The following is a 26,945-nucleotide window of genomic DNA, read 5'->3' on the forward strand; positions in this document are numbered from 1 at the left end:
CTAAGCCACGTCTGTTATCTTTACACCTGGTTTTATTTTTAACAGTGCTTTAGCACCTGTAAGTAGCCTAACTCTATCGATCGTCATGTCTGCTGTTTAAATTTCGAGTCTTTTTTGTGAAGTTAGGCCTACGTACGGAGTTGGCCAATGTATAAATACTTATTTCACAGTTAATTTCACATCATGAATTTATTTTTATATACTCTGAAGAGAGGCAGATCTTTTTTCCCGAAACATCTTAGTTTTACCAATATTACTATAGGCCTACTAAGCTTACATGTTTATTGGTTTTACTCGGTTAATGAATATGATTCTAGAATTTCTTGCTTTGATTGCAACTGTTTGGTTCTTTAAGTCGACTTTAACTCTTCCTACATTGTAGCCTACAGTCGGAAAATCGAACTGTATAATGGAAAACGGTTTAACTTCGGTTAAGGTTTCACAAAGTTTATTTTATCGGTTCTTCTCCGGCTCAGATTTGTATCGGACGCACACATTCATTCCGCTCCGGGTTTAGGTTTAGCAGGCTTGCTAATACAGTTCGGTTCGGTTGCGGTTCGCTCCGGGTTCGAATGACAATGTCCAGCTAAATATTATTTTTAATTTCTTCAACTACACTGCCCAAGTTTTTTACGTTTTGAAATAGGCAAAGAAGACACGTTTTCTATAACTCTGGAATGAAATTATTTTTAATTAAAATGTGGTTACCATAATCGAAGAAGGTTCGATTCTGGATCTTTTTTTTTTCTCTTAATCTTCAACGGTTCAAGTTCAAACAAATTGAATATATTGGGTTCCGGTTCGGTTTTCAAAAAACATCTGCTCAGACGGGTTTAAAGGTTCAGGTCCAATTCCGGCTCGACACCCTGCCTACAATATTATAAATGGTCCTACGTGGGTTTTCTGGTTAATGGGTCTACTACTCTGCCCTAGCCAGACTTATCTTGAGATGTTGAGAAGTTGGTCGCAAACATGCAAGAAATTTCAACGAAATCACCAACGTGAGCCATTAATACCACATGACATACCAAATGAACGCTCTCTCAAAGTTTCTATAGATATATTGACATTCCAAGCAAAAGATTAATTCGTGATCGTTGACTATTTCTCCAAGTATCCAGAAATGATGTTGTTGTCTGACAAGATTGCAACAACTATTGTAGAACAATCCAAAGCTTTTTTCGCACGCCATGGAATCCCAGAAGAAGTCGTCAGCGACAATATGCCGATTCAAAGCAAGGAATTTTTAGGGTTTACCAAAGCTTGGAATATTAAGACTACAACATCCAGTCCAGGATTTCCAAAGTCGAAAGGATAAGCTGAACGAACCATACAGTCAATAAAAAACATCTTATAAAAGGCTATCGATGATAGAAGTGATCCATATCTCGCAATGTTGGAGTACAAGATCTCACCTGTCACAAGCCTGCAATAGTCTCCAGCGCCAAATGTAATCAACAGAAGGCTATAAAGCAAACTTCCAGTTTCAACTAAAATGTTGGAACCGCACATTGTTGATATTGCGGCTAATCTTGAACAAATGCAAAAGAAATACAATGATCGAGGTAAGACGCCATTACCAGAGCTGCAAAAGGGAAGTTTTATACCACAATCGTAACAGAAGCAGAGCACAAGGAATCACCAACCGGAGATTTGAGCCACAGTCCTATCAAACTTTAAAATGAGTACGGAGACATTCGCAAAAATCGCAGACAATTGTACTAAACAGTACGAGCTCAACCTGAGTTTCAATTCGAATACTATGAAGGTAATGTGATAATAACATAAATACGCAAGTCCCAAGGCCTTGCAGTTCCGCTAATGATATCACCGATGTGCGTGATACAAACGTACGAGTTTCGCGAAGCGGACGGCAGATAAAGCCTCCATCTCGATACAACGAGTTTGTCACTGCCTGAGTGTGTAAGTAAATGCATGTTACTCTTCTCAATAGATCATGCGCACCCTTTGCCGTGTAGTATTATATGTGCCTTTGTTTTGTATTTTGACTCACCACTGTCGTGTTTCATTATTATTATATCAAGTCTTCACACTAGTATATGTCACTTACATTCCACTGTTTTTCATGCTTGCCTACTGCAATCAGTGTCACTGTTTAGCAACCAGTTATGATGCGATCGTTATTGATTTCTTGTGTCGATCAATATATGCTTACATCAACCTTAGGAAGGGAGATGTAACATATGTATTAAGAACCTTATTGTTAGATTGTTACTGACTGTAAATAGCGCCAATAGTGGTTTAATCTCTACCCATAATGCCCATAATGCCTCTACCCATAATGCCTCAGCATGGTTGCCAATGTGCCAACATACCGGTAGGTATCATTCCAGATTATCTGTTTTACGAGTGTGTTCTCTTTTCACTTTCATATTAAATATGTTGTTAAAAGTCTGATTTCTTCTAAGCAGAACTCATACAATAAAGGCATTGTCTAAACCTCGCTAACCAAGCATAATCGGTATACCGTACCGTAAAATAAAAATGAAAGATGTTGGATTGGATGTGTTAATTAGGGTTCCATGACATTTGACCGCGGGAAATTGACCGCGAACAAACTCACCGGGGACAACTGAACGTGACGTAAATTGACCGCGAACAAACTGACCGTGATGTAAACTGACCGCGAACAAACTAACCGGGAACAGACTGACCGGAATGAAAATTGACCGGGAGGTAAATTGACCGTGCAAGTGCTGAATTATTGTGTTTAAGTTGATGGTAGTATATGATATGTAAAGTAAATATTTGTTTGTAATTAATTCCTTTTTTTAACAAAATTTTTTTTTTATTTCTGCACAGCTTCAATCTGACAATTTACTTAACTAAAGTGTCCATTGTTATTACAATGAGTCCATTGTTACTACATGAGATAGGCTACAACGCATTGTTTCATAATCTCATCAAACAACTCGTCTAGACCGGGAAAATGCATGTAACAATAGGAAATCTATGAATAAAGGTGAAAAACCCGTAGGGTCACCCTACACCCTACAAGGGGCCAACAAACCCTACAAGTGGCAACCTTGACTGCAATACACATACTAAATTGGCTGGGATTAAAGCTGATGCGCGACTAGATAGTGAATTAGAATTTTGACCTTTTGACGGCCAATTTGTCGCCGGTTAATTTCATCGCCGGCCAATTTATCGACGGTTAATTTCATCCCCGGCCAATTTACGTCACGGTTAATTTGATCGCCGGCCAATTTGTTGCCGGTCAGTTGACCACTACCAGTTGTCGCCGGTGAATTTGTTCACGGTCAATTCACGTGATCCCGTTAATTAAGGTTAAATTTTATTTTTGATTTCTATACACAAGCTTTTGCAACATTTCAAAAGTATATACTTTAAAAATAAAGTTCAATACAATACGTAAAAACATCTTAGAGTATAGGCAGGGTTGCCATCGGTATGCACTCAAAAATAAAGACGACTAGGAAACGAAAGAAAAATACTGCACTATTGACACTATTTGCATGTTCTTTATTTTGGTATTTCTTTGGTACAAAATAGTATACTAAAGGGGTCTTAGGCTAATGCCCAAAGTAGGCATCTCTGCCCGCAAGTAAGCACGCAAGTGAAAATAAGTACGTTTCTTAGAAATAAGCGCATTAGTATTTTCTAAGACATTGTACGTGAAAATATGCACAAATCTTAGAAATAAGCACGGAATGGTAACCCTGAGTAGAGGTGATGAAGCAAGCTGATGCTTATGCATTGCTTGTATAATTCTTAGTAGTTTGTTATGCGAAATTTGAAAAAAATTGTCAAGTTTGAAGAAGGTGTGATTTTTAGTGTGGAGCCATCAAACCGTATAGCGTAGACTTGAAACAAAGCTTAATCCGAGAATATTGATTGACAATCGGTATTACCCTTATTAAACCGAATCCAAGAACGTTTAAACCAAAGAGAATGCATTAAATAATAGTTACAAATTTAATTAAGACAGGTACTAATGCATGCATGTTCGCAAGGAAGACATTTTGCTATGGCTACATCTACAGTGCTATCTCGTCAATTCAAACAAGCTTGCTGCCAGAACATTGAGTTTTCGGATAAGTGAGCTTCCTGGAAACACAAAATGGGATAAAATGTATTGAAATAGAAAGGAAGAATTATGTACCTTGATAATTTGTGTCGGATGGTGAGAATTAGTTAACTACAGAATTACTAGATGACGCATTAGTATTTTATTATCATGAAAAACGCATTCATATTCGGCAAAATAGTAAACTTCAATTAAAATGGAATGCTCATTGGTAAAAGACACAACAAGTGAAGGCATTAGGTAGTACATAACAAAATGGAACAAATAAAAAAGAATTTTAAAAATAGTTTTGAATCTTGGTGATATAAAAGAAACAACATTATAAAAACACATCATTCAACCATGATGTCTATCACGTCCAGCATGATACTATAATCTACACAAAAGATTAGAAACTAATTACTGAAGTCAAAAAAAGGAAAAATAAAAAGCATCACAAAAGTCAAGGGCATTAAAACATGATTAAAAGAACCAATAAATGATAACTTTAAAGGCTTAGATGAACAAATGCATATTCAATAATATCACAGTAACCAATAAAGCACTCAAAAGACACAAATGCAAAGGGGAAGTTAACACAAATTAAGAATTATCTTTCCTTTTCATGGCGCTTATTACGCATGAATTTGTGGCGCAGGAGTGTTTCAGCTGTCGGTCTTTCATCAGCATTGCTGTTACATAAAATGTGATTAAAAATATGACTGGTAGCATTTTGTTTCTGAAGCATTAAAAAGAAATTCACTATACCCAATACTTATTCTAGTAGTTTTTAACAGTAATTTCATAAAAAAAAGCCAAGCTTCATCAAGCAAATCTTTGGTTTAGAAAAAGTAAGGCAGTACACACAGTTTTGAACTTTTGAAAGCCATGATATGCAATAATACCCTGTTTATTTCTATGATATTTAATAATAACTGCAAAAATTACCCATTTCAGTAAAAGTTACACAAAAAATATACAACATACATAACAAGGTCAGCAAAGGAAGATAGATTTAATCTAAAGTAAAGCATATATATTCAGTTAAAAATTGCTCCCAGCAATAGCCATACGTAAACCTTAAATATAACACAGCCCTATGCATTCCGTAGTTAAAAACTTCCCGAATTAGTGCATACCACCTATAAGTGACCAATCTACTTCGAAAGTTTAGAAATTCTGGCTTTAACACTTACAATCTGAAGCACTGGACCACAAAAGATTGTGCATGCTTTGAATGGCTCTTGTCCAGGCCTGGCATGGTTCTTCCTTCACCAATATGGAACATTGCTGCCATTGGCCCTAAATTATGCAGAGGTGGATTGGTGGTGGCCATCTCGATTACAGTACAGCCCACACTCCTGCAAAACAAATGAAAAATTTTAACCCAAAAACATTAGGTTATTGGTGTAATACACACTTATTACCGGTACCAGTATTTTCTATGTTAACTATCGGCAAATGTGTTAGTTACATGATTGCACTGCAACTAAGACCTGGTTTCATGATTTATAAAAACTCTTGTCATAACTTTTTGTTACAAACACTGAGAATATTACCAAAGATCAGACTTTGGCCCATGCCCTTGACCAGTTATAACCTCAGGTGCCATCCAGTATGGTGTGCCAACAACAGATTTGAGTTGACGTTCTATTGTAATGCTTTCGTCAGCATCATCCATATTTTTAGCAGACATGGATCGTTGATGCATGCGTTTTGAGCAACCAAAGTCAATCAGCTTTATTATTCCATTTGGTAAAAGCATTATATTGTTTCCATTGATGTCTCTGAATAAATAAATAAAATTTATAAAAATAATTCTCTAAAAATCTTTAATGAAAAATCTAATAGATGTTTTCAAAAGTTAGAAAAATCTACTTTTGACAAAGTTGCTATATAATTCTATGGTTTTATGACACATAATGATACTTATTATTGTCAAGTACTAAATCGTTTATGATGTTGGTGTAACATGAAACTAGAAACTTATTGAGATTAGAATTAGGGCAAAAAATCCAACTAACAGAAGGCATATACGTCACAAACTGTGTACAAAACATTACCAAGAATAAATTATACAACTTAAAACTAAACTTGCTCAACCAAAATGTTGTGATCTGTACTCACCTATGCACAACGTTTCTTGTATGCAAGTATTTTACCCCTTCCAAAACCTGTCTTGTGTATCGTTTAAAAACTGGCTCATGTAATTGGCCAAAATTTCGCAAAATTCCAGATATAGAACCTCCCGTTAGAAATTCCATGAATATGCTAACCACGTTGCCATCTAAGTTTGTTCCTATAAAACTGCACAAAAATAAATACAAAATTACTAAATACAGTAAATTTAGTTTTTCAGCGTTTGTGGTTGATGCGCATATTGACATGCCAAAGAACACAATAATACCAGTATATAAAATTTCGCAATGATACAGTAAGATGTATATATAAAATATACGATATAAATGACACAATGATTGATTCAAAATTTATTTAACTATTTGCAACAGTTAACACGGTTTTTAGACAAACCTAACAATGTTCGGATGCCTCATATCTTTTAAAATATCTACTTCACGTTGCAGATTTTCAAATTCCTTTTCAGCATCATTTCGATTCAGCAACGACAATTCAACTTGTTTTATGGCGATCAGCTGTCCACAGTGAGTCATACCTTGCCACACCTTCATAAAAAAATTAAATTAAATTAATCTTCATTTGTTTTAAAATCACAGTGGTTATGACACACAATGATATGGACGGTGAAAAATTGGGAAGGTTGTAAAATTATGGAACGTTACATGTTTCCAAAATATATTCAAATAAAAGTTCAAAATCAAACTAAAACATGTTCAAATGAAAATGTTGCAATGAAAAAGAACAATGACATCAGTACCTTAACACATCTCTCACAGATGAAATACAGAAGACAGTTGTAATTTAATTAAAACGATCAAAATGGAAACAATAAATAAAATATTGGAATAAGTTCATCGATAAACGAAATAAAAAATGCGTCCCGATTACACTGGAAGTTCATAAATTCAAAGCAAAATTGACCTGTCACATAACTTTGAATTATTCAGGGTTTAAATTATTGAAGCTTGGTCAACTTTTCAGAAAAAAGAAGGGTAGCGTGATTGCATACTGCATTGACATTTTGTTATAGTACCACTTAATCAACTTCAACACCTATACATATGCTTGGACATATGATTATGCAACCTTTTTTGAAATGATGAGTGTTTTGTTGCCTAATTTCTAAATTACATAAGCTTTTTTCGCCGCACTAGAGCAAAAAAATACTTTGACAAACCAAATGTTGAATGAACGTGACATTAACTTTTGAGGTAGTGATATCGTGGTTGTTTACATGTATATGAAAGCAAAACGAGTTAAGTTATATAGATGTATATTGAACTTAGAGTAAAAAGGAATCGAGTAAACAAGATTTCACTGTAACTGAAATATTATGGAACACACTTTTCCATAAGCTCCTTGACCAATCATTGGGCCCTTCTTCCAGCCCATACACTTTTCAGTGTTAAGGTCAGCAATAGAGTTCACTGATGACTCTGTCACATAGCTGGTGCTGCTTCTTTGAGAGTTTTGAGACTCCAACAGTGCCTAAAACAAAGTATAGGCTTCTTTGAAAACAAGCTTAGATCTGCCAAAAGATCATACCATTGTAAAAACATAACAATAAAAATAATGACAAAATTTTGAGATTTGATAGCCGAGAATAGTCATCATCAACATCAAAAAATTAATGAATCCCAAATGCAATGTGCAGTTTACTGGGTTAAATGCACATACTACTCAGCATTTAATGATAAACCTTTAGTAATACAGTAGTTAAAATCGTTTTTAACAAATCTTACCCTTGATTGATCACGTACATCCTCCATGTTGGAATTGTGTCTTTTTAATGCTGACTTAGTCAGTTGCCTGTGAATTGGTTTTGGTCGATCCTCCAAATCGCTTTCTAGAAAGATATTAAAACTTGAGTTATACAACACTTGGCAAACAAAAACGTTTTCAAAAGAAGTCTTACCGATATTGATACTACATTCAGATTCAGATCTTGGGGTTTCCATTTCATCTGACTCTGCTGCATGAAGTGTCCGCCTCATGTGTTCAAGCATTTCAATCTCTGAATCATCGTGTGATGAAATGGAACATACTGAGGCAGCTCTTCTCAGTTCCATTCCTCTTTCATGCTGAAGAAATTCCTGCCTTCCATCTGAGCTTAGTGTTGAAGGGCATAAGGTATCATCATCACTTATTTCAAAGCAACGGTCTTCCTGAGGAAGTACATTAATTTTATTGCCAAAAGCTGCATTTATTTCTTGATCAGGTGATCTTCTTCTGTCTTGTATGACAATTTCCCGAGGACTATTTTCATGAGTGTGCAAAAACACACTTTCCTCTAAAGCGTTACTCGCTTTGGTTAAGTTGATCATTGTGGTATCATTGTCTTGTACCGTAGAGGAATTATTTAAAGTGGCATCTGGAGTGCTGTCATCTTCAGAATCACTACTCAGTTTGTGAAGAATGTGGGCATCCAATTCCGATCTTGGTGCAAGAAGTTCCTGACGAAGGAGTTCAAGCTCATCCAACTCTTCAGATTCATCACCACTCGAATCATCTTCAGGGTCGTATTGTGATTTTTCTTCTGAAAGCAACATGTCATCTTGATTAGAAACTGTTGAATTATTTTCAACAGGTTTATCACAGATCGTGGGTGAACCACAAGTTTCTTCTTCGTTCTTTGCCTGAGTAATTGCAATTCCACTTACAGAGAATTTCTTTTCGTTCAAAATCTCCTTAGGAATGAGTTGGTGACCAGCTTCAGAATCATCCCATGCATTTCCCTTGATTGAGCTTGCATTACTTTTGTGTGTGTCTTTTTTTTGTTGTGTCACCGTATCAGGAATAGAATCTTCTATCAAATCAACATTAAGACTGAAATTGGATGCAGTGCTAGTAGGTCTATGCAATTGTGGTGACTGTGGAGCAAAATCATTTTGGCCAAAGTTGTTTATTGGCACGATATTATCAGTATTTTGCACGGTGTCAGTCGAAATGCAGTTCACTGCCTCAGTTTGATTATCTTTGTGGTCAGAATTAACAGACTTGATCGAAACAGTTGCTGATTCTGGAATTGGACTTAATTTACTTCCTTGTGAAAAGTCCGCAGCTTCATGCTGATCCAATACCAATTTATTGTCAGGTTTAAGAATGAGATGGTCTCCAGTTTCATTTTTGGGTACAACAACATGCCATGATAATCCAGAAATCAATGCATGCTTCTCAATATCGATATCCAGTAAATCATCTTCCTCTTCAATAACATAAGTCGATTTCTTGCCTCTAGATTTTGATTTTTGATAATATTTGTTGCGTTTTTCAATGGTTAAGCCAGCAGATTGTGCTCTAGGCTCCGCAGAAGACTTACAGGGAATTTCAGCAAACTTTATATCTTCCTTCGTTTTCTTTTTGTTGTGAGTATTAACCTTTTTTATTTTATTACCTGTAGTGGTTTTTGGTTGCTTTTTTAATCTAATGATACCCGTGGCAGTGCTAGCTCTTTTACCACTTCGTAAGGACCTTGGTTTGGTTTCAGCAACTTTACTTAAAAGTATTTCTTCACTAGGAGATGGGAAGGCTTCAACGATTACAGGAGTTTGCACAGGTTGTTTTCTATAACGATGGTTTTGTGTCGGTTCTTTTGGCATTGTATCATTGTTAATTTCAACATCACCTTTTCCTTGTGACGTCACATCTTGTTTGATGCAAGGGGTATCTTTTGATTTCAAGCTTTGTTCATCACAGCACAAACTAGATGAGTTTTTGTTTTCATTTCTTGGTGTATTTTTAGGTAATGTGTCACATTCTATAAACAATTCATTCACGGATGGCGAGTTATTGTCACAAATACATGGAGATTCTTTTGTGACCTTTACATCAGCTATTGTTGTGTGCACTGCCTTTTTGTCAGAGGATTTGTTTTCGTTTTCAACATTTGTTGAAATTTGAGACAAGGAAGTTCCTATTATATCATGTGGGGAAATGTTTGGAGTGTCTTTTGTCTTTGGATTGTTTGAAAAGCCTATTTTGCTGTTTGAAGGCATCATTGCAGACTTTTTCTTCTTTTTGGCAGAAAATTGAATTTCCTTTACATTTCTGACAGCTTTATTTAGCCCTTTTTGGTCAGATGTATCTTTGTTTCGATCAGAAGCTTTTCCGGCTTTACTCTTTGTGTCTTCTTTTTTCACAGATACTTTGTTTGCTTTGGGTAACTTCTTTGTGTCAGACTTACTTTTATTTTCAACATTATTCGGAGATTTATACAATCGGCTTGTTGCTTCTGCTGCTTTTGATGATAACGGTTTTGTTTTGGCCTTAGATTTATCCTGAGACAAGCCATTTCTAGCTGATTTAGTGGCTTGCTTTAACACTGAACTATCCTTACTTTCTTGGTCATCCAAATTTACGGTTATTTTTAAAGCAACATCTTGGTCTGGCACATATAAACTTAATGAATTTGGTAATACAAAATCAGTTTCCTTCTCTGTGTCTTTAGAAGCATCGCCTCTGCTCGCTGCTGATTTGTCTTCTCTGATCACATTATTACCAGCATCAACAGGCACTGAATCATTGGTAGATACTTGCTTTTTTGTACTGATAGCAGCACTATTTTCTTGCACATGTTTCAATTTTGAAGTTTCTTCGGATGAAATATGCTGAGGTTGTTCAAGCAAAATTAATAGCGGTGGATCTATCATTTTCATAATGTCATCCTCACTCAGAAACGCTTTGCTTTTGGTCATGCCTGAAACGAAGATAGCATGGTCATCACATTTGGCCAGATTTTTACTTTTGGTATTCTGTGCATTGTCAACTTTTGTCCTCTCAAGAAATGTTTTCACCTTACTAGTTTCCATCTTTGAATTTTCTTCATGATTACTCACTTTTTCATCAGCCTGAACAACAACATTTTTAGCAGAATTGTTTGTATTTGTATTTTGTATACCAAGATTGTTGGTATTTTTATACATTTTGCTGGAGTTACTGTTTGCATTTGCCGACAATTTAAAGTTTTCAGGCACAGGTGAGGAAGTAGAACTACTGTGGTTACTGCTGATTTTTCTTGTCAGCGACTGACTACTCATTGTCTGTCTATGTTTCAAAGCAAACTCTTCGGCACGTAACCCAGGTACTAAAACTGCTGAGGATGTTCTAGGTTTACTTTTCCCATTGTCAATGGTTTTGCTTCTTGGATCAAGCAGAATACTTTTCGTGCAAGAAGGTGTGACTTGAAGTACATCCAAGTTCTTTTTTTCATCGACTAAGCTGTGAAAATCTAAAACTTTTCCATTATTGTCAGTATTGTCAGCTGTACTGTCGATTAAGGGTGGTGACAATTGCTCTCCTGAGATATGATTTTCCACTCCATTGTTTGAAGTGATATTTTCCTTCTCTCGGTGACTTGCTGCTGAGTTTACATCCATATCGTTTGTACCAACATCTTGATCAAGTATGCTAGCCGCATTAACCAGAGAGCCAAAATTGTCATACATGTCATTGGGGTTTGATTGTCTTGCAATAAAATCTAGGCTATCCACAAGGTTCTGCCTTGAGGTTGCTTTTGCTTTTGCTTTTGAGTTTTGTTGTTGTTCAAACAAAGTGGAACTATTTGGAGTAAGAGATCTTTCAGAGCTCTCTTGTAATGGCTCCAACACTGATCTTCTTCCCCTTGCTGTCAATGGAGTGGCCGGCAACGATTCAAGATTGTCATAGTAATGTACTTTAGTTCTTACGGTTAATAATGGGGAGGAGGGCAACATGTATGCTTGGCTAGATGGAAAACCATCCGATGATTGAAGATCTGGATCATACGGGAACAACTTTTTGCTGAGAGGATCTAGTCGAACCATTGCATTTGAGGTTCTGGGTGTATGGAAAGGATTGTATGGAAGGCGGCCACCGGTAGGTGTAACACCTAAAAATAAATTCTATATTACCAAGCAATAATTATACAACCAAAAAGGAAAGGAACAATATAAGTTTTTATTATTTTATCATTTAAGACCAATTAAAAAGCATTACTTGATCTATTTCTTGGTGTTTCTAGATCAATCAAATCGTCCCTACCAAATGGTGTAGACGATCTGGATATTGATTGTAATGTTAACCTGCAAAGCATATAACGGTTCTAAACAAAGTCGCTATGGGGTGCTATGTACAGTTTGCGAAATTGTGCTACGTCATATTTATATCATTACTATATCAATACCAACACAAACAGTTGTGGATCAAAGAGTTAATTACCTTTAAAACATTATTTAGGTAGATATACCTGCATTTTTGTTAGAAAACATTAATGAAATTATTGTTCAATATACCACACAGGAGCTTAATTTCTCTCACCACATAGCTCATTGCTATCAAATTTAATGTGGCATAATTGGTCGATGATCATATCAAGAATAATAAAATCTGTTTGTTACATCATCGAAATACTTGCGTAATAAACATTCGGCTACCAAATTTTAGTTGAAATGTTTGAAAGAAAAAAAATACTTTCCTTAACTAAGTTAATATTTTAATGCAGTTTTAATGTTAGTTTATTATGGTAACATATTTAGAAGTTACTGTTATTACAGTGCACTATTTTCAGTTAGAACTGAATGAAACCTCCTTACGTACATTTAACCCAACCAGAACCAACAAGTCAATTGCAATTCAGTGTCTTTAGTTTGGTGCTACCACGTTGTTGGTGCAAATCATCTACATCTAAATCTAAAGTTTTCTGCTTTGCTATAGCATAAGTATAAATGTATTATATGTTTGCAATGCCGTACACACCCAGTATTTTGAGAATTTGCTTCATCCATTTTTGGTAACAACATTCTACCGGGAAACATGCTTTTTCCATCAGTTGATTCATCTACAGAAACTAAGCGGTCCACCCCTGTAAAAGACAAATATCAAGAATTATATATCAATGCCATTAAGCTTTTAACTAGCTCTATAATAATGGCTATGTAACAAAATAAAGCACATATTGTGTCTTGTTCACAAAACGTACAGTATCATATGTCACTTATATTTGACAGGTTTTTTTATCGAAGGCAAACTTAAGCCTGCTTATACGTGAACTTAAACCTGCTTATGAATGAACTTAAGCCTGCTGGTGAAGATTTGGATTAAGTGGGTGAGAAATCAAGTCAAGCTAATGTTCATGACCAACTTTAGGCAGGTTGATAGTAATAACCAGATCCAGTTCAAATATTGTTAGTCCACTTCACTACGTTTCCACAGCAAGTACATATATACCTCTGTTATTGCTGATGTCATTCTTAATATTTGGCGTACTCATTGACCTAAGTTTCCCAGGCTTCGTTTTTGTAGTTTTTGCGGAAACCTGTAACATTGGTATCTACAAGATCATGTAAAATTTAATTACATAACTTATATCAAAAATTTATCACCTACAGTGAAATACCAACTGCAGCTCATATACTGATGCCCAAGTATGTCAACTTAATGTATCGTTTAAAATATCTAGGAAACATAACTTTCTCCATCATTTTACAAATACAGCCTTTTAAAATTTGTACTTTAGCTTGCTTTTTTGATGATAAGCTGGTTGACAAATCTTTGTTTGAATAGACAGATACTTCAGGAGTAGACTTGGCTCGTGATCGGTTTGATTTTGAAAATAATGTTTTATTAGATTGTCGAGCTACTTTTTCTTCCAAAGCTGCAGGTTCCATTCTAAAGACATTGAAAATAAAATATCAAATACTGAAACAATATAAGAAGTCTGGAGAAGATGACACATATCAGACAAATGGCAAAATTAAAATAAACTTTACCATAGCTTCTGGGTAAATACCATAAATACACAAAACGTTAGACAAAAATCTGTTTAACTGACCTGGTTTCAAAAAAGGGCTTCTCATTTGACAACTGCACCACAGGCATTTGTAACGTGTTTTGGTGATGAGGAGTTTTGTATATCAGTAAAGTTTCATCCCCTTCGTTGTGGACAATATCATGACTATCCTGAGTATTTCTGCATAAAAATTCATTTTAACTTAAATATTAAACCATCCACGTGAACATAGTCATATGCTCGAACAATATGCTAAAAGTGTTTAGTCTCGTGAAACTAACTTTAATACTTAAATCAAGTAATTCAAAATGCATGGCAAACTGTAATCAAAATTACCTTTCCATAGTGTTTGATTCTTGATTTTCTACATCAATACATCTCATATTTAAATAGCATTTGAACAATAGTTTGCCTATACAATTATTAAATTTGAATAAAAGTCAACTTTTTGTTTGCAGAAATATAAAACTAACTGCCAACACAAGAAGAATTAGGTTTAAGATCCCAAGTAAGTTTTTCTTTGACACTCTGTGCAAACAAAAATTTTATGAGACATGCCTAGACTATCATGCTGCAACAATGACAAGTTTTAAATTAAAAATCGATTATCATATAGAAATCATTTCAGAGCCAATATTTATCTTTGGAATAAATCTAGATTTTGACATTGTTACTTTTGTTTTGAGCATTCTGAGCTGAAAAAAAACTTGTTGTCATCAGCGATACAGGCATATTACGTTCTTGGTTATCTGAATTGCTATTGAAATTCTATTCAACATTTTGGACCAACTGCACAATGAAGATACTCTAATTTCAACTATGAGATAACTTCAACTCATATATAGGCTACACCATTGAAAATTTTAAATTATAACAACATTAAGCTGAAAGATTAAAGTGATCGATTCAAATAAACTGCCTGAAATATAAACGACTGTTTCAACACATACATCTAGGGTTTTGCAAAAATTCTGATTAAAAATGTAACTCATTTGATATAATTGGATGTGGTATAAAATTAAGAAAAATTGACTTTATATGTAAGCTAAAATTTTATATTAGAATTATGCATACTGAAGCCAAAAAATAATATTCCTGAAATATTCATTGGCTTAATAGTGTAGGGGTTAAGATGTTGGCCTTACAATTAGGTGAGCTCTTTTTTCAGATTTGATATCCAATGGCAATATATGTGTGTTGCCGTTGGACAAGGCATTAACTCATCACACCTGCTCCTGGTCTGAGTAAAAAGTTTAAAATTTGGAGGCCAATAAAACCGAATAAAAAATACATCTATTGAAAAAACACAAGGCAAGTTAAGTAACTGGGTCTCAAGCAATGAGAAATTCCTTGTCGAGTTTAAGTCAAGTAAGGGCTTTCCTTAGTTCACAGATAAATATTCCGATACAATAACAATTACAACATTAATAACAAATTAACAATATTTCCAGTAAAAATCATAACAATGTTTTTAAAGTTTGTGAGCATACCCTTTATGATTCCCTATGAATTTTTTCTTTTATTTTCTCTTTGTTTATGATAGCTTTGAGTGTATTTGTTAAATTGACAAACTTACCTATGCTGTGGGTTTGGGGACCATGCTAACCTACTACCTTACAACACAATTGTACTCTTGCCATCTCGCATGTTTTAAGCCCTTGGAGCTTTGCCACTTTTTTCCTTTTAATAATTGGTTTGTAAGCCTCTTCATTATAATGTTGTAACTATATGTATAAGACTTAACATAATAACTTTTACTCGGCACAGTTAATGGCAAAAAATAAACGATGCGATTGGCCTACCATAACATTGCCTTATACAGTATATCTGTACTTTTTTCAAGATAAATATCAGGAATATTGCAATAGTACCACCAGAGTACTAGACATTACGTTTCTATGATAGTAATTATGCGTTAAATCAGAAAAAAATTCCTCACATGTTATAAGCAAACATTATAGGCTACACCAGCGACCTCAGCAGTCGCATAATTTTACCATCATGCATGTTTAAAGACAATGAGCCATGGCTTACTATAATCACAGGACTGGACAATGCACAACGCCATTGAATAACTGAAGGCTTATTATCATGTCATAAGATCGTTGCACTCCATGTAAATGTCGGTAAATTTAAACTGTCGGAATACCCATAGTTAATGAAACAGTTCAAGAGAAGTTTTTTTTACTTCAGTCTCTTAAGTTAAGAGCTTTATGGTTAAATCAGTAAGGAAGAGAAACTTTTATTGCAGGTAAAATAAGTTTAGTACGTAGGTGCTGGAATTTAAATAAACAAGTGGAGGCAATAAAGTTTTAAGATTAAGAAGCAAGGGTCAGTTGGTGGATTGAGAGATGACACTAGTCTGAGACTATAGTATTTCGGTGGAACATACTTTATTTCGGTACAGAAGGCTTTGGAACAAAATGAAATACGAAAAACCAAACTGTTTTTGAAACTTCATGTTCATGTGTCTGGAGATTTTACTCCAAATCTGCCTACTGGACATAACTGTGCACAATGCCAATTTATACTTCCAGAAACATTGCGTGACTTCATTGAAAAACTTCCCTCGATAGAAGACAGTTTGTTGGCGGTCACAAAAATGGCTCCGGTTTATATTGCTGGATATGTGGTTCGGCGTGATGATGTTATCGAAAACACATTTCAGATTTATACTGAATATGGCTCTTATTTGGACAATTTAAATCGAGGAAAGTTTCAAGTGACTGGAGATACGGTGTGCCAGTGGTCATTTTTTGCTTTATTATTTTTCATAAAGTGGTTCGTCATGCATGTCCAGCTTCACTGTGCAAAATGTTTTTTAATGATATCTGATTATATTTTAAGTTTTGCAAAATGTCAAATCACTGCCGCATTTTAAATAACATCTTATTAAATAACTACACTACAACATCAAGTTAGTACAATCACTATAATGAGTATTTTATTGCCATGATGGAACATTGTATTAGGAATTTTTATGCATTTCCATTGAGAACAAAGGTCTTATGGCATAATAATAAGTTACAAGTTTTTCAATAACATTGTGCGATGTCCGGGCTTGTAATTATATTATATTATATATATATACAACAATCAAAAATAAACTTAGCCTTCAGAATGCCAACCTATATCTTTTTTTTAATTTTACTATGTTCCTGTAATTATAATAAGTCAAGCAATAAGCTAAACTACCAGTCCGAATTAGAAGGAAAATTTAGGTTAAGTTTAGGTAGCTGTGTAATAACATTTGAGTTAGTTCAACAAAAAACCTGTGAAAAATTGGTTTGAACAAACAATTTCTTCCATTGAAATAGTGGAAGCCATAAAAAAATGAAAAGCACTTACTATTTCACTCAACGTATGTAAGTAGGTTTTGTAACAATTTCGTAAAGATAGATGTTGGTCGATTAGTTCAAAAGAAAGTTGATCTTATTTACTAGACTAAGAGCTTAAGTGAATTGAGATTTAAAGTGTAATGTACATTTACAATTGCACGTTACTAGATTACCATTAGAACATTTAATTTACTTATCAATTAACAAGAGTAACAACAAGAATTAACAGATTAAGAAAAAAACTTGTAAAAAATAGCTTTGAGGTTCAAATGCATGATTTTTTCTCCTGAAATAGTGACAAAAGCAAATTGAGTCTAGCGTAGAAGTGCACAACCAGAGGATGTATTTGTATATTAGACTCCAGCTACTAAAATTGTGGCATCATTCGTTTGTGCACTTCTGCACTAGACCCAGAATATTGTACTATATGATGGTAAGAAGTTAGCATGGGTGCCAAACCCACAGACCTTTTGAGTTATACACTAAGTTCTTGGCATAAGCCCACCACCATCGTAAAGGCCTCAAACTAAGGCTACTTTGTTTACTTTTCACCATTGATTGCAAGAAACAAAAAATGGTGCTTACTTTGTTACACCATTCCATGGCCGTCACCAGCTAAATTTTAGCGTAATCATAAGTCAATATATCCTAGTCTAGGTCTAGTACTCCAACCCATGCGTTTAAATTTGTCATGTAAACACTTCTTGACAAAGTTCAAACTAAAGAGCCAAGTGGTGTACTCTCGTTTAGCGTATGTATTCTAGCAACAACTTTAAAGAAAACTATGCCACAATTATAGAAAAAATCAAAAAGTTTAATTGATGACAAAGCCTGATTTCATATTTGTGTAACTCACAGAACTATAAAATAATAAAATTTAGCTAACAGCGATTACTTTTGTAATAAGTATTTTGTTTGTGGTTTAACGTTAGTAATTTATCTGTTTAAAAGATACGCTTGACTACACTCATTAACCAGCTGATGATGTTGACATTGTCACAAATGTTAGGATACAGTATTCAATAAAATTAACAAACATTCATTTATTTATATTAATTGGTTTTGACATTGAATTTCAACTAATTCTTTATGATAGGTTTAATATTGAACTTTTGATATTTGGTAAGTCTTTATTTATCCTTGCACGGTGTCATGCCAAATTTGTTCCAGGCATTGTGATTGTGTGACGTTGAAATGTCGCATGTGTCAGCGTTTTCTGATCAAAAACATGGATTTCCCTTAAAGTTCTTTTCTTATTTGTAAGTTAAGTTTCTAACCTTGTAAGTTTTTTCTGATCTTCACGGCAATCTCCAGGGATTTTGAGCAGAAAACTTACTTTGATTCATGCGATATGTCAACGTCACATTGCCTGGAACAAATTTGGCATGACAACGGAGAACAAAGAGAAATTTCTGAATTCAGTGAACGAAGGTAAATCGTTGGTGAGTGTTTAATGGTGAATGTTATATATAATATATAAACACCGATTGATTTATAATTTTGAATGAAATAATTTGCTATTAAGGATTAATCCATCTTAAGCATAGAGAAATCCATCAACTTGGTAGTGGAGGCTTCTTAAACCTTTTGGTAACAAACCAACAAAAAACCACACATCGACACCAACATCTGTACCTTACACAAAGTCAAATTCAAACGTCACTTCCTGAAAGAACAACTGTTCACAATTCTTGAAGCGTTTGTTGAAGAGCATCTCTTGTAACTAGACCAAAGCACATAATTCGGTAAACCAACACAGGTAATTCGGGGAACTTGTATTTTGATCATAGCCTTTGCAGAAAAAACTATATATGTGTATGAATATTAACAAAATAGCAGCAATAAAACGTATAGGAATGTGCAATAAGAGAACTGCAACATAAAAAGGCAGTTAAGTGGTAACGGCGGCAGATTTGGAAAACCAAGTGGAATATATCAGTGTAAAAAGCACAGGTAGGTGTTGAATACATTAAATACACCTTGCAAAATAAAAAGTGGTAAAATCTAAAACAAATTGCAATTCTGTATGACTAACAGATCATTTTATGATTGACAATTTTTTTAATTCTGCTATTGCTCTTTCGTTGGCAAGTTTAATTTTTTCGGAACAGAAATCAAGCTGACTGGGAGAGCTGGTATCAGCAACAAGGTTTTTTGCAGATGAATCACCATCAGCCAATGAAAATACGCTAGAGTTAGCTGTTCTGTAATCCATAGTTGAATTAAAAGTGGCATCTAAATTGCTAATGTCACTCAAAACCATTAGTCTATTTGAAGTCATTTTCTGCGACAAGTTAAGGCCATTTCGGCAGCGTTTTATGCTTAATGATAAGAGGCTCTCTGCCTCTTGCTTCATTTTGTGCAACTCTTTCTCCAAAGCAGCAACTTTCACTTCTGTTTCCTGACGCAAGTGCTTTTCCGCTGTTAGTTGTTGCTCGTAATCAGAAACCTATGTCAAAATCATCCGCATTATTGGCGCATTAACCTGGTAAGACAAAAACTAGATAACAAATTGAACATCAAAACTGCACTTATTAGTTGAAATTATTTAGTTTGGCTTTAAAAATGATCCCAAAAAATTGCTACAGGAAACTTACAAGGAAGTCTAACACACAAAACTGTTCATCATTTGCATATTTTTACATCAAAATATAAGTGAAAAACCGATAAATCAAAGTTGAAGAAATGGATTAAGCAGCTACTGTAACTTATCAGAAGATCACGATATTTAAAGTTAGTAAAATTGGCCACAAATGAAAGCAAGACTGGGTAATGACAGACACATTTTAGTGATCAGTAAACCAGCGTTTTTTGCTTTACAATCTTACTAACAGATTTAATTTCCATTCCTAAGCAGGAAGACTATTAAAATTTTGTTCACAGTACTGATTAAGTCTTTGCAACAATCAGTAAAGCTATCATGTATCATCAGCTATCATTAAATAATTATGAATATTAACAAAGTGAATCATTATTGTAGTTATTTTACAATGAATGAACTTTGACTACATTCAAATATGCTCTGGGGGCGACAGAAACACATCAAGGTAATAGGATTACAGTCAGACCTCATTAATCCAGACCACTTTGTTTTGTCAAAAAAATATCGGTTTAGGGATGTATTATGTATATATTGGGATAATCAAAACCCAAAAAATACCACACCCAAATCATATTACGTAAGATAGCATACATTTAGGACCAAGTACAGGTAGATTAAGCTGCAAAAAAGAACTGTATTTAAGATCCAACTGCATCCAAAATCAATACTTCAAGTGAAGAAAGTCAGAAACTTGGTCAATAACTGGTCAACAAATATTAATGTGCGACAAGTATAAAAACTAACTTATGAACATGTAATATTTGTCGAAATCTGGATTAGCAGTCATTTTTCTATTGATTTGGCATACCCTTTTTGGCATTGCAAAATTGCATTGCAAAATTGGGTTTATGAACTTAAAGGGTAAAAAGGATGGAAAAAGACTGTTTACTGCAGTTTCACATCAGATAGCGAAGATTGCAGATTTTATGGTTTGGATGAATGAGTTCTGACTGTAGTTCTTTATTTGCATTTTAATAAGTGATCAAGAATTAGCAAAGCTACCAAACTGATTCAAAATTTCGAGTTGAGCACAGTTGAGTTGAGTTGAGCTTTCACGGTATACCCTTTAACTGAATTTCCAAATTAATTTAAAACCAGCCATTAACTAACTCACTATTCTATTACATAACTATGTAATTTTTCAACTTAACACAGTGTGAGAGAGTTAAGAGAAAGAACATTAGCAACACACCACTTTTGTTAAAAAATGAATTGATCAATCACTGAATGTATGAAATATGTACCTGGTTTAACAGCGATGTGACCCTGTCATCATTGAACTGTTCAGCAGTTTTAAATTTTTGTTGGTAGAATTTTTCAACAAGTTCTTCAATTTCAGATGTGGTCTCCTTTGTCAGATGCCTTGAAGGCAATGAGGAAGGGCTAGAAGGAAACTGACTTTTACTGGTCAAAAGTTCTTCAGCAAGACTCGTATTTCTAAGTAAAAAAAGATCATTATATCAATGCAAAAGCATAAAATTAAAATGTCTGCATAAAAAATAATTTTTCTCAATATGAGTAACACCTATATTAGTAAAACAATGTGGACATAAGCAACTAAGCAAGAACCAGCTAAAAAATAATTGTTCATTAATTATACTTGGATGACAGCATTGAGACAGTTTCTTTTTCAACTTCAAGATCATTTTTAAGTGAATGGCAATTATCAGTTAATTCCCCTATTTCCTGTCTTAACATTTCCTTTTCTTTGTTCCATAATCCCTGATGAGCTTGGATATAGTTCAGGTCATCCCTGCAGTGAAAACATAAGTCAGGTGTCATTGGTGTGGAGAACATGCTCAAAAGATACAGAGAACTCCGAAACATATGCGGAGCACATAAAAATAATGTTAAAATGCTAGGTAAAAAACTCAATGGATTTCCTTTTGTTGCTTCATTTGCAAAAGTCTGCAGAAAACTAAGCATGTTTCTACTAGTGCTAACACTGTAATACAATAATAACAGTTAATATGTAATATCTATTGGAAGTATACTTTAGTAGGAGATGTTCTGTTTTTAAAACAGCCAAATCCTTGCTTTGAAGAGATTTTTCATCTTTTATTGTCTCCATTTGTTCATGCAACTCATTTTTCATGGATATTTCTCTCTGAAGAAAGTAATTATGCTGTTCATCTCTTTGGTCTCGCATTGTGGAATATGTGCTCTGACAAAAGACAGAAGTACATTGTTTAGCATGGAATAATAATGAAATAAATATTGTTATTTCCATATCATCACTAAATGTCAGGATGCAAAAAGAAAAGGGTCTTTTAGATACAGTACAACTTGCCAAATTCAACTTCACTTTATTCGTCACATTTTATGGCCTTGGCAGAATTGTACACACTCTAATGGTCATTTTAATTCAATTTTGTTTAATTCAACAGCTTGACTACTTTGACGCTATTCTTTCATCCCGAAAAGAATTTTATTTGTCTAATGTGATGAACACCATTTATCTATACGTATAAATGTATGTGTTCGTAGTGAACACATTTTGATTGTGTGAGTGAACATGTTTTGTATAAGGAATGCTTGTAATCATTTAAATTGTGTGAATGTGTCTGTCAGTGTATTACTGCCTGTTTAATTTGGCAGTTTGCCTAATTCTGCACGTTTTCATAATTCTTACAAAGTGTCAAATTAGTCAAATTCTACTGTAATACAGGTGCAGACTCTTGCATTAAATTAGGCCAATAAGCTAGAAGGTTAGCAATATATACTTTGTTAGCATGTTAAAGAATGAACCATTTGTAAAAAGAACAAAATGTTATACAAATTAGTAGGCGACATATCTAACTTCTAATTCTTCTATATGTTCCTGTAGGGCTTGTGTATGGACATCATTTTCAGCAATAATAATTTCAAGATCACATTTTTCTTCTAACAAAACTTCTTTTTCATTCTCAAGTTTTCCCAATTGTTGGGTGACTTCTTTACATTTAGATTCAAGTTCCGTTATTTTCTTTTCCAATGCAATATTATTCAATACATGAGCTTGCATCTGATTTTCCATGTCAGTACATCTACAAAATACAAAGAAATTAAACACCAATGCATTAAATTTCACGTTAAAATGAATACCAAGTACATACAGTAAACCCTCCAAACTTAGTAGTGCTTAAACTTAAACAAGCCAACTTCCAAACAATTTTTTCAGGAAAATGTTGCTGCAGAAGTCAAAATTTTGTTGGAACTCAAACATAATGACCAACTATATATATACATACATTACAACAATTTTGTCATACGTCATGTTTTCACTCTTAACTTCATGTGAACTGTATTGCTTTATATAATTTTTGTTGAACATAAATTGAGGTATTTATCACAGTTTTTCTCACCTAAACTATGGGGTTTCAGGGTTGGGATTTAATTGGTGTCCAGGTGCCATGGAAACCAAATTTTGTATTGGGCATCCAAAATTGACCTGAATGGTTGCCCACTGGGCACCCATTGTTTTTCTAATGATCAGCCTTCACCACAGAGCACAAGGTTGCTCATGCAACTTATGCCTGGATAATGCCACTGTTTAAAGCTTGATCTGCGCCAGACCAAGCTAAGTGCACAGCATGAGTAAATTGTATATATAAAGAGATATATTTGCAGGAAATTACTCTGGCAATTGTGACCACAAAATTGGAGATAAAAAGTAGAGCTTTTATGAAATGTTAGGCCTAAAAAACGCTACATTGTCTGATTGTGTCTTTTGGAAAATTAAGCTTAGGGCATCCGAACTTTTTGAGGGGCACCCATTTTTATAGAGCCAGGATGCCTAGGGGAATCCACTCAGAAAAAGGGTATTCAATGGGTTTTGAGATCTGATATGAATCTACATTGACTCGGTAGCCAAGTGGATCAAGTGCTGGCCTCACAATAAATGCTGCAAGCTTGTGTTCCGTGTTTGACACCCAGTGGCGCTATACCTATGTAATGCCCTTGGGTAAGGCATTAACAACACTCCTGTTCAGTAGACCTGGTAGACAGTTCTGAATTCAGGCAATACTACATCAAAAATAAATGATATTTTGAAAATGCATTAATCAACTATAAATCGTTTCTCACGAGAAACTTTGCTTTGGAATTCAAACTTTTTTGAGCTCAACTTAGTTCCAGAAGCGAATTAATTTCAAGTTTTGCTGTAATGACTATATATTAACACAAATACAAGCATAACCACAGAATTTTATTATAAACATAACGGCATGGTGCTATATAAATAAGCAAATAAAAACAAAAAGATTATAATAATAAACCTGCTTTTATTTGTTTCCAGGAGTGTCGCTTTCTCCAAAAGTTGTACTTCTAGATTGAGAGCCTTATCTTCCAACGCAACAACTTTTTCTTTCCAAAATTGTTTGTTACTTTCGGGCGAATAAATACTGTCCATTTTAATTGATAACACAGAATTAAGACTTAAATTGCAGATTCTTATAGTTGCAAGTAACACTTTTATCTGAAAATTCGGCACATTTAAGGATTTTTCAGCTAATTAAATATTTCCTTATTTTTATCTAATCTGTGCATAATGCTAAAAGAGACATGTAAAAAAAAACATGAAAACGTAAAGAGAAAAATACGAATAATAAATGCAAAATCTAAATTGAAAACAAGTGTTGGCAAGAAAAATGTAAAGGAACAAGATATATAAGTTGAAGCACTAAAGAATGAATCAACAAAGACAAAATATGAAACTGTTCCTAGCTATTGTTGAGCAAACGTTTTAAAGCTAATTTTAGTTGACCTAAAAACAACTAAATTTCATTTGTGGATATTTCTTTTGTTCATTGGTTTTCTATCAACACCTCATCCAGCCCAATGTTCAAGCAATTAATCAATGTTCGCCCGAGTATGCATTTAATGTTGTCATCTAAAATGCCACTGTTTTATCCTCTTTGATTCCATTTTAAAATGCAAGTGTTTTTGGTTTTTGGCACTGTAGAAATTTCACTCTGGTGACTAGCATACAAACATCTTTACAACCATACAAACTTCTTTACATACCAAAAATATATTGGGAGAATGTTACATAGCTTATATTTTAAAGTGCTTTAAATCCTACACACTTGATAATTATGACATCATGGTACTTGGTTAGTGCAGCATTCTATGTAAAAGTTGCTTTAACATATTTTTACTCTTAATTGTGTTAAGAGAATTAAACGTGCTACTCACCACCTGAGTAAAATCTTTGCTATTTAAAAAGAACCAAAGAGGGTTGATAACTTTTGTTGTGAAATATAGGGAACCTAAAAAGTCTTATTACATTTTACTGGCCCAGAATTAGCGTTTTTTTCCAATGTATTATAGATTTTATGTTGGTGTGGTGCAAATTTAGTGGTAAATTCATTGGCGTATTCCACATACTTATCAGGTGTATTTAAAGCAAAGTTACCAGTTACAGCAACAGTCAACTGGAAAATATGGCAGTTTTCAACCAGAAATCATGCATGCAAAAACACAAATTTAGGCATGATGGCATGCAGTGAAACCTTAAATATGTTTGGATGCACTTGAAGTGCGCAAATTAAACAGTTTGACTAATTCAATTTCTAAATCAATTAAAAGTGAAGTGCGCAGAAGTTCTGTCCAATTCATTAAGTGAAAAATTATGAACCTAAAATGCACCATTGTAGCTCATCTGTTTATGGAAAACTGTATTTGAGTGCGCCTATGCTAAACTCTGCAGTATAGGGCTCTGGAATATGATTGACTTAATAACAATATTCTATTGCACCAACGACTAGGCCTACCAACGAACTGTTTCCCAAAATATTTATCAATTACGAAATGCGTACGTCTGTATTTTTAGCTCCGGCTTCGGTATAACTTCCAAACTCCGGCCGGCGTCCAGGAATAGTGGAATCGACTTGTGGTCCGGCTACTCCGACTCCATGACTGAGTAAAGTAAAGTTAATAGAAAACAAAGTGTAGTTCTATTAATCTATTGCCTCTCATGTGAAGTTACCTTGGATAGATTGGATTACCTATTTACCTTCCCCGACCATGAAGGTGGAAATGGGATTTCCCCTAATGTCCCCTTTTATTCTTTCATTTTATACAGTGCTTTCATAAAGCACGTTTTTCCCTTCGAGATCTTGCCACATTTGACTGACTTATCTGTGGTAAATGTCATCGCTATTGCATATGTGTCTGTGACCACCGGCGTCAGCACATATTTTCGTCCCCAATAATTACGACAAATGAAAGAATTTGAAGTTCTAGTGTTATCGTGCATACTGCGTAAACCTAACTTTCACATTTTTACCAGGAAAGCTTTTTTATGTATTCGTTGGTGTATGACAATAAATAATGTACGTTTTATCAACAATAATAATTAATCGTTGAATGTCCTGTGGGCGTCTACGTTTACAGTCTCAATTTACTTTTGTGAAAGGTTTCGACGTAGGCTATGGGTTTGACTAAAATCAGACATCGGGAAAATTAAAATGTACTGACTGGGGTGGTGTGGACGCCAATAAAGCTTGACGTATACTCAACGTCGATTTTCAAACGTGTGAAAGATATTCTCATTGAACGTAGATGAAACGTAAAATTTCTGCGTCATCTGGTCTTACATTTACGAAAAAAAATTCGACGTTGTCTTCTGGTCTAAATTATACATCGAAAAGACGTAGCGGCTCTTACTTTCTGTGGGCGTATAAAAGCAAGAGCTAATATTACGAATATCCAGTGTCGATTGTAAAATGTCACCTATACATCTGTAAATGTGACGTAGAAATTAGGACATCATTTGGTCTTCCACTTTGAACGTTGAGGTTCGGTTTCGTTTCGACGTCGATTACAGTAGTTGTAATTAACTGTGCTACTGTGTCTGGGTATTTCCTGGCGACCGTTTTTTTTCCTTTTATGGCGCTTGGTTTTGAACAAAGCATAAATATTGCACTTGTTTATGGAACTCGTGAAAGCTTCAGCATTTAGAGTTTCAATTTGGAAAGAATATTACCAACCATGGGACCCTAAGAGGTTGTTATTGTAGGTCTACCGGTGTATGGAAACTTCTCGGAAGCCTTGTTTATGCCGTAGATT

The 26,945-nt window shown here is 34.4% G+C and overlaps 2 protein-coding genes across 5 annotated transcripts; both read right to left on the reverse strand.

Annotated features, from left to right (window-relative positions):
• Window positions 1-3,792: 3,792 nt before the first annotated feature.
• On the reverse strand, window positions 3,793-14,428 carry LOC143462992 (uncharacterized). 2 transcript variants are annotated; one of them, XM_076961335.1, is made up of 14 exons: window positions 14,292-14,428; window positions 13,998-14,135; window positions 13,678-13,834; window positions 13,394-13,481; window positions 12,923-13,028; window positions 12,164-12,249; window positions 8,106-12,056; window positions 7,933-8,036; window positions 7,535-7,678; window positions 6,584-6,735; window positions 6,179-6,358; window positions 5,611-5,838; window positions 5,248-5,412; window positions 3,793-4,743 (listed from the first exon to the last, which is right to left on the reverse strand). In XM_076961335.1, exons 1-14 carry the CDS (start codon window positions 14,336-14,338, stop codon window positions 4,662-4,664), a joined length of 5,628 nt encoding a protein of 1,875 aa, XP_076817450.1. In that variant the 5' UTR covers window positions 14,339-14,428; the 3' UTR covers window positions 3,793-4,661. The 2 variants fall into 2 exon arrangements, with proteins under 2 accessions (XP_076817450.1, XP_076817449.1); XM_076961334.1 differs by having other exon boundaries at window positions 13,394-13,496.
• A 4,625-nt stretch (window positions 14,429-19,053) lies between these two features.
• On the reverse strand, window positions 19,054-25,972 carry LOC143462890 (uncharacterized). Of its 3 annotated transcripts, XM_076961197.1 has the most exons (7): window positions 25,864-25,972; window positions 24,152-25,793; window positions 22,696-22,921; window positions 21,890-22,059; window positions 21,496-21,648; window positions 21,140-21,332; window positions 19,054-19,742 (listed from the first exon to the last, which is right to left on the reverse strand). In XM_076961197.1, the coding sequence occupies exons 2-7, from the start codon at window positions 24,283-24,285 to the stop codon at window positions 19,332-19,334; spliced, it is 1,287 nt and encodes a 428-aa protein (XP_076817312.1). In that variant the 5' UTR covers window positions 24,286-25,793; window positions 25,864-25,972; the 3' UTR covers window positions 19,054-19,331. The 3 variants fall into 3 exon arrangements, with proteins under 3 accessions (XP_076817312.1, XP_076817311.1, XP_076817313.1); XM_076961196.1 differs by having other exon boundaries at window positions 24,152-25,920; XM_076961198.1 differs by having other exon boundaries at window positions 19,599-19,778; window positions 24,152-25,928.
• Window positions 25,973-26,945: the final 973 nt, after the last annotated feature.

This window comes from Clavelina lepadiformis, chromosome 6 (genome assembly GCF_947623445.1).
Source record: "Clavelina lepadiformis chromosome 6, kaClaLepa1.1, whole genome shotgun sequence".
In the NCBI taxonomy this organism is placed as follows: Eukaryota; Metazoa; Chordata; class Ascidiacea; order Aplousobranchia; family Clavelinidae; genus Clavelina; species Clavelina lepadiformis.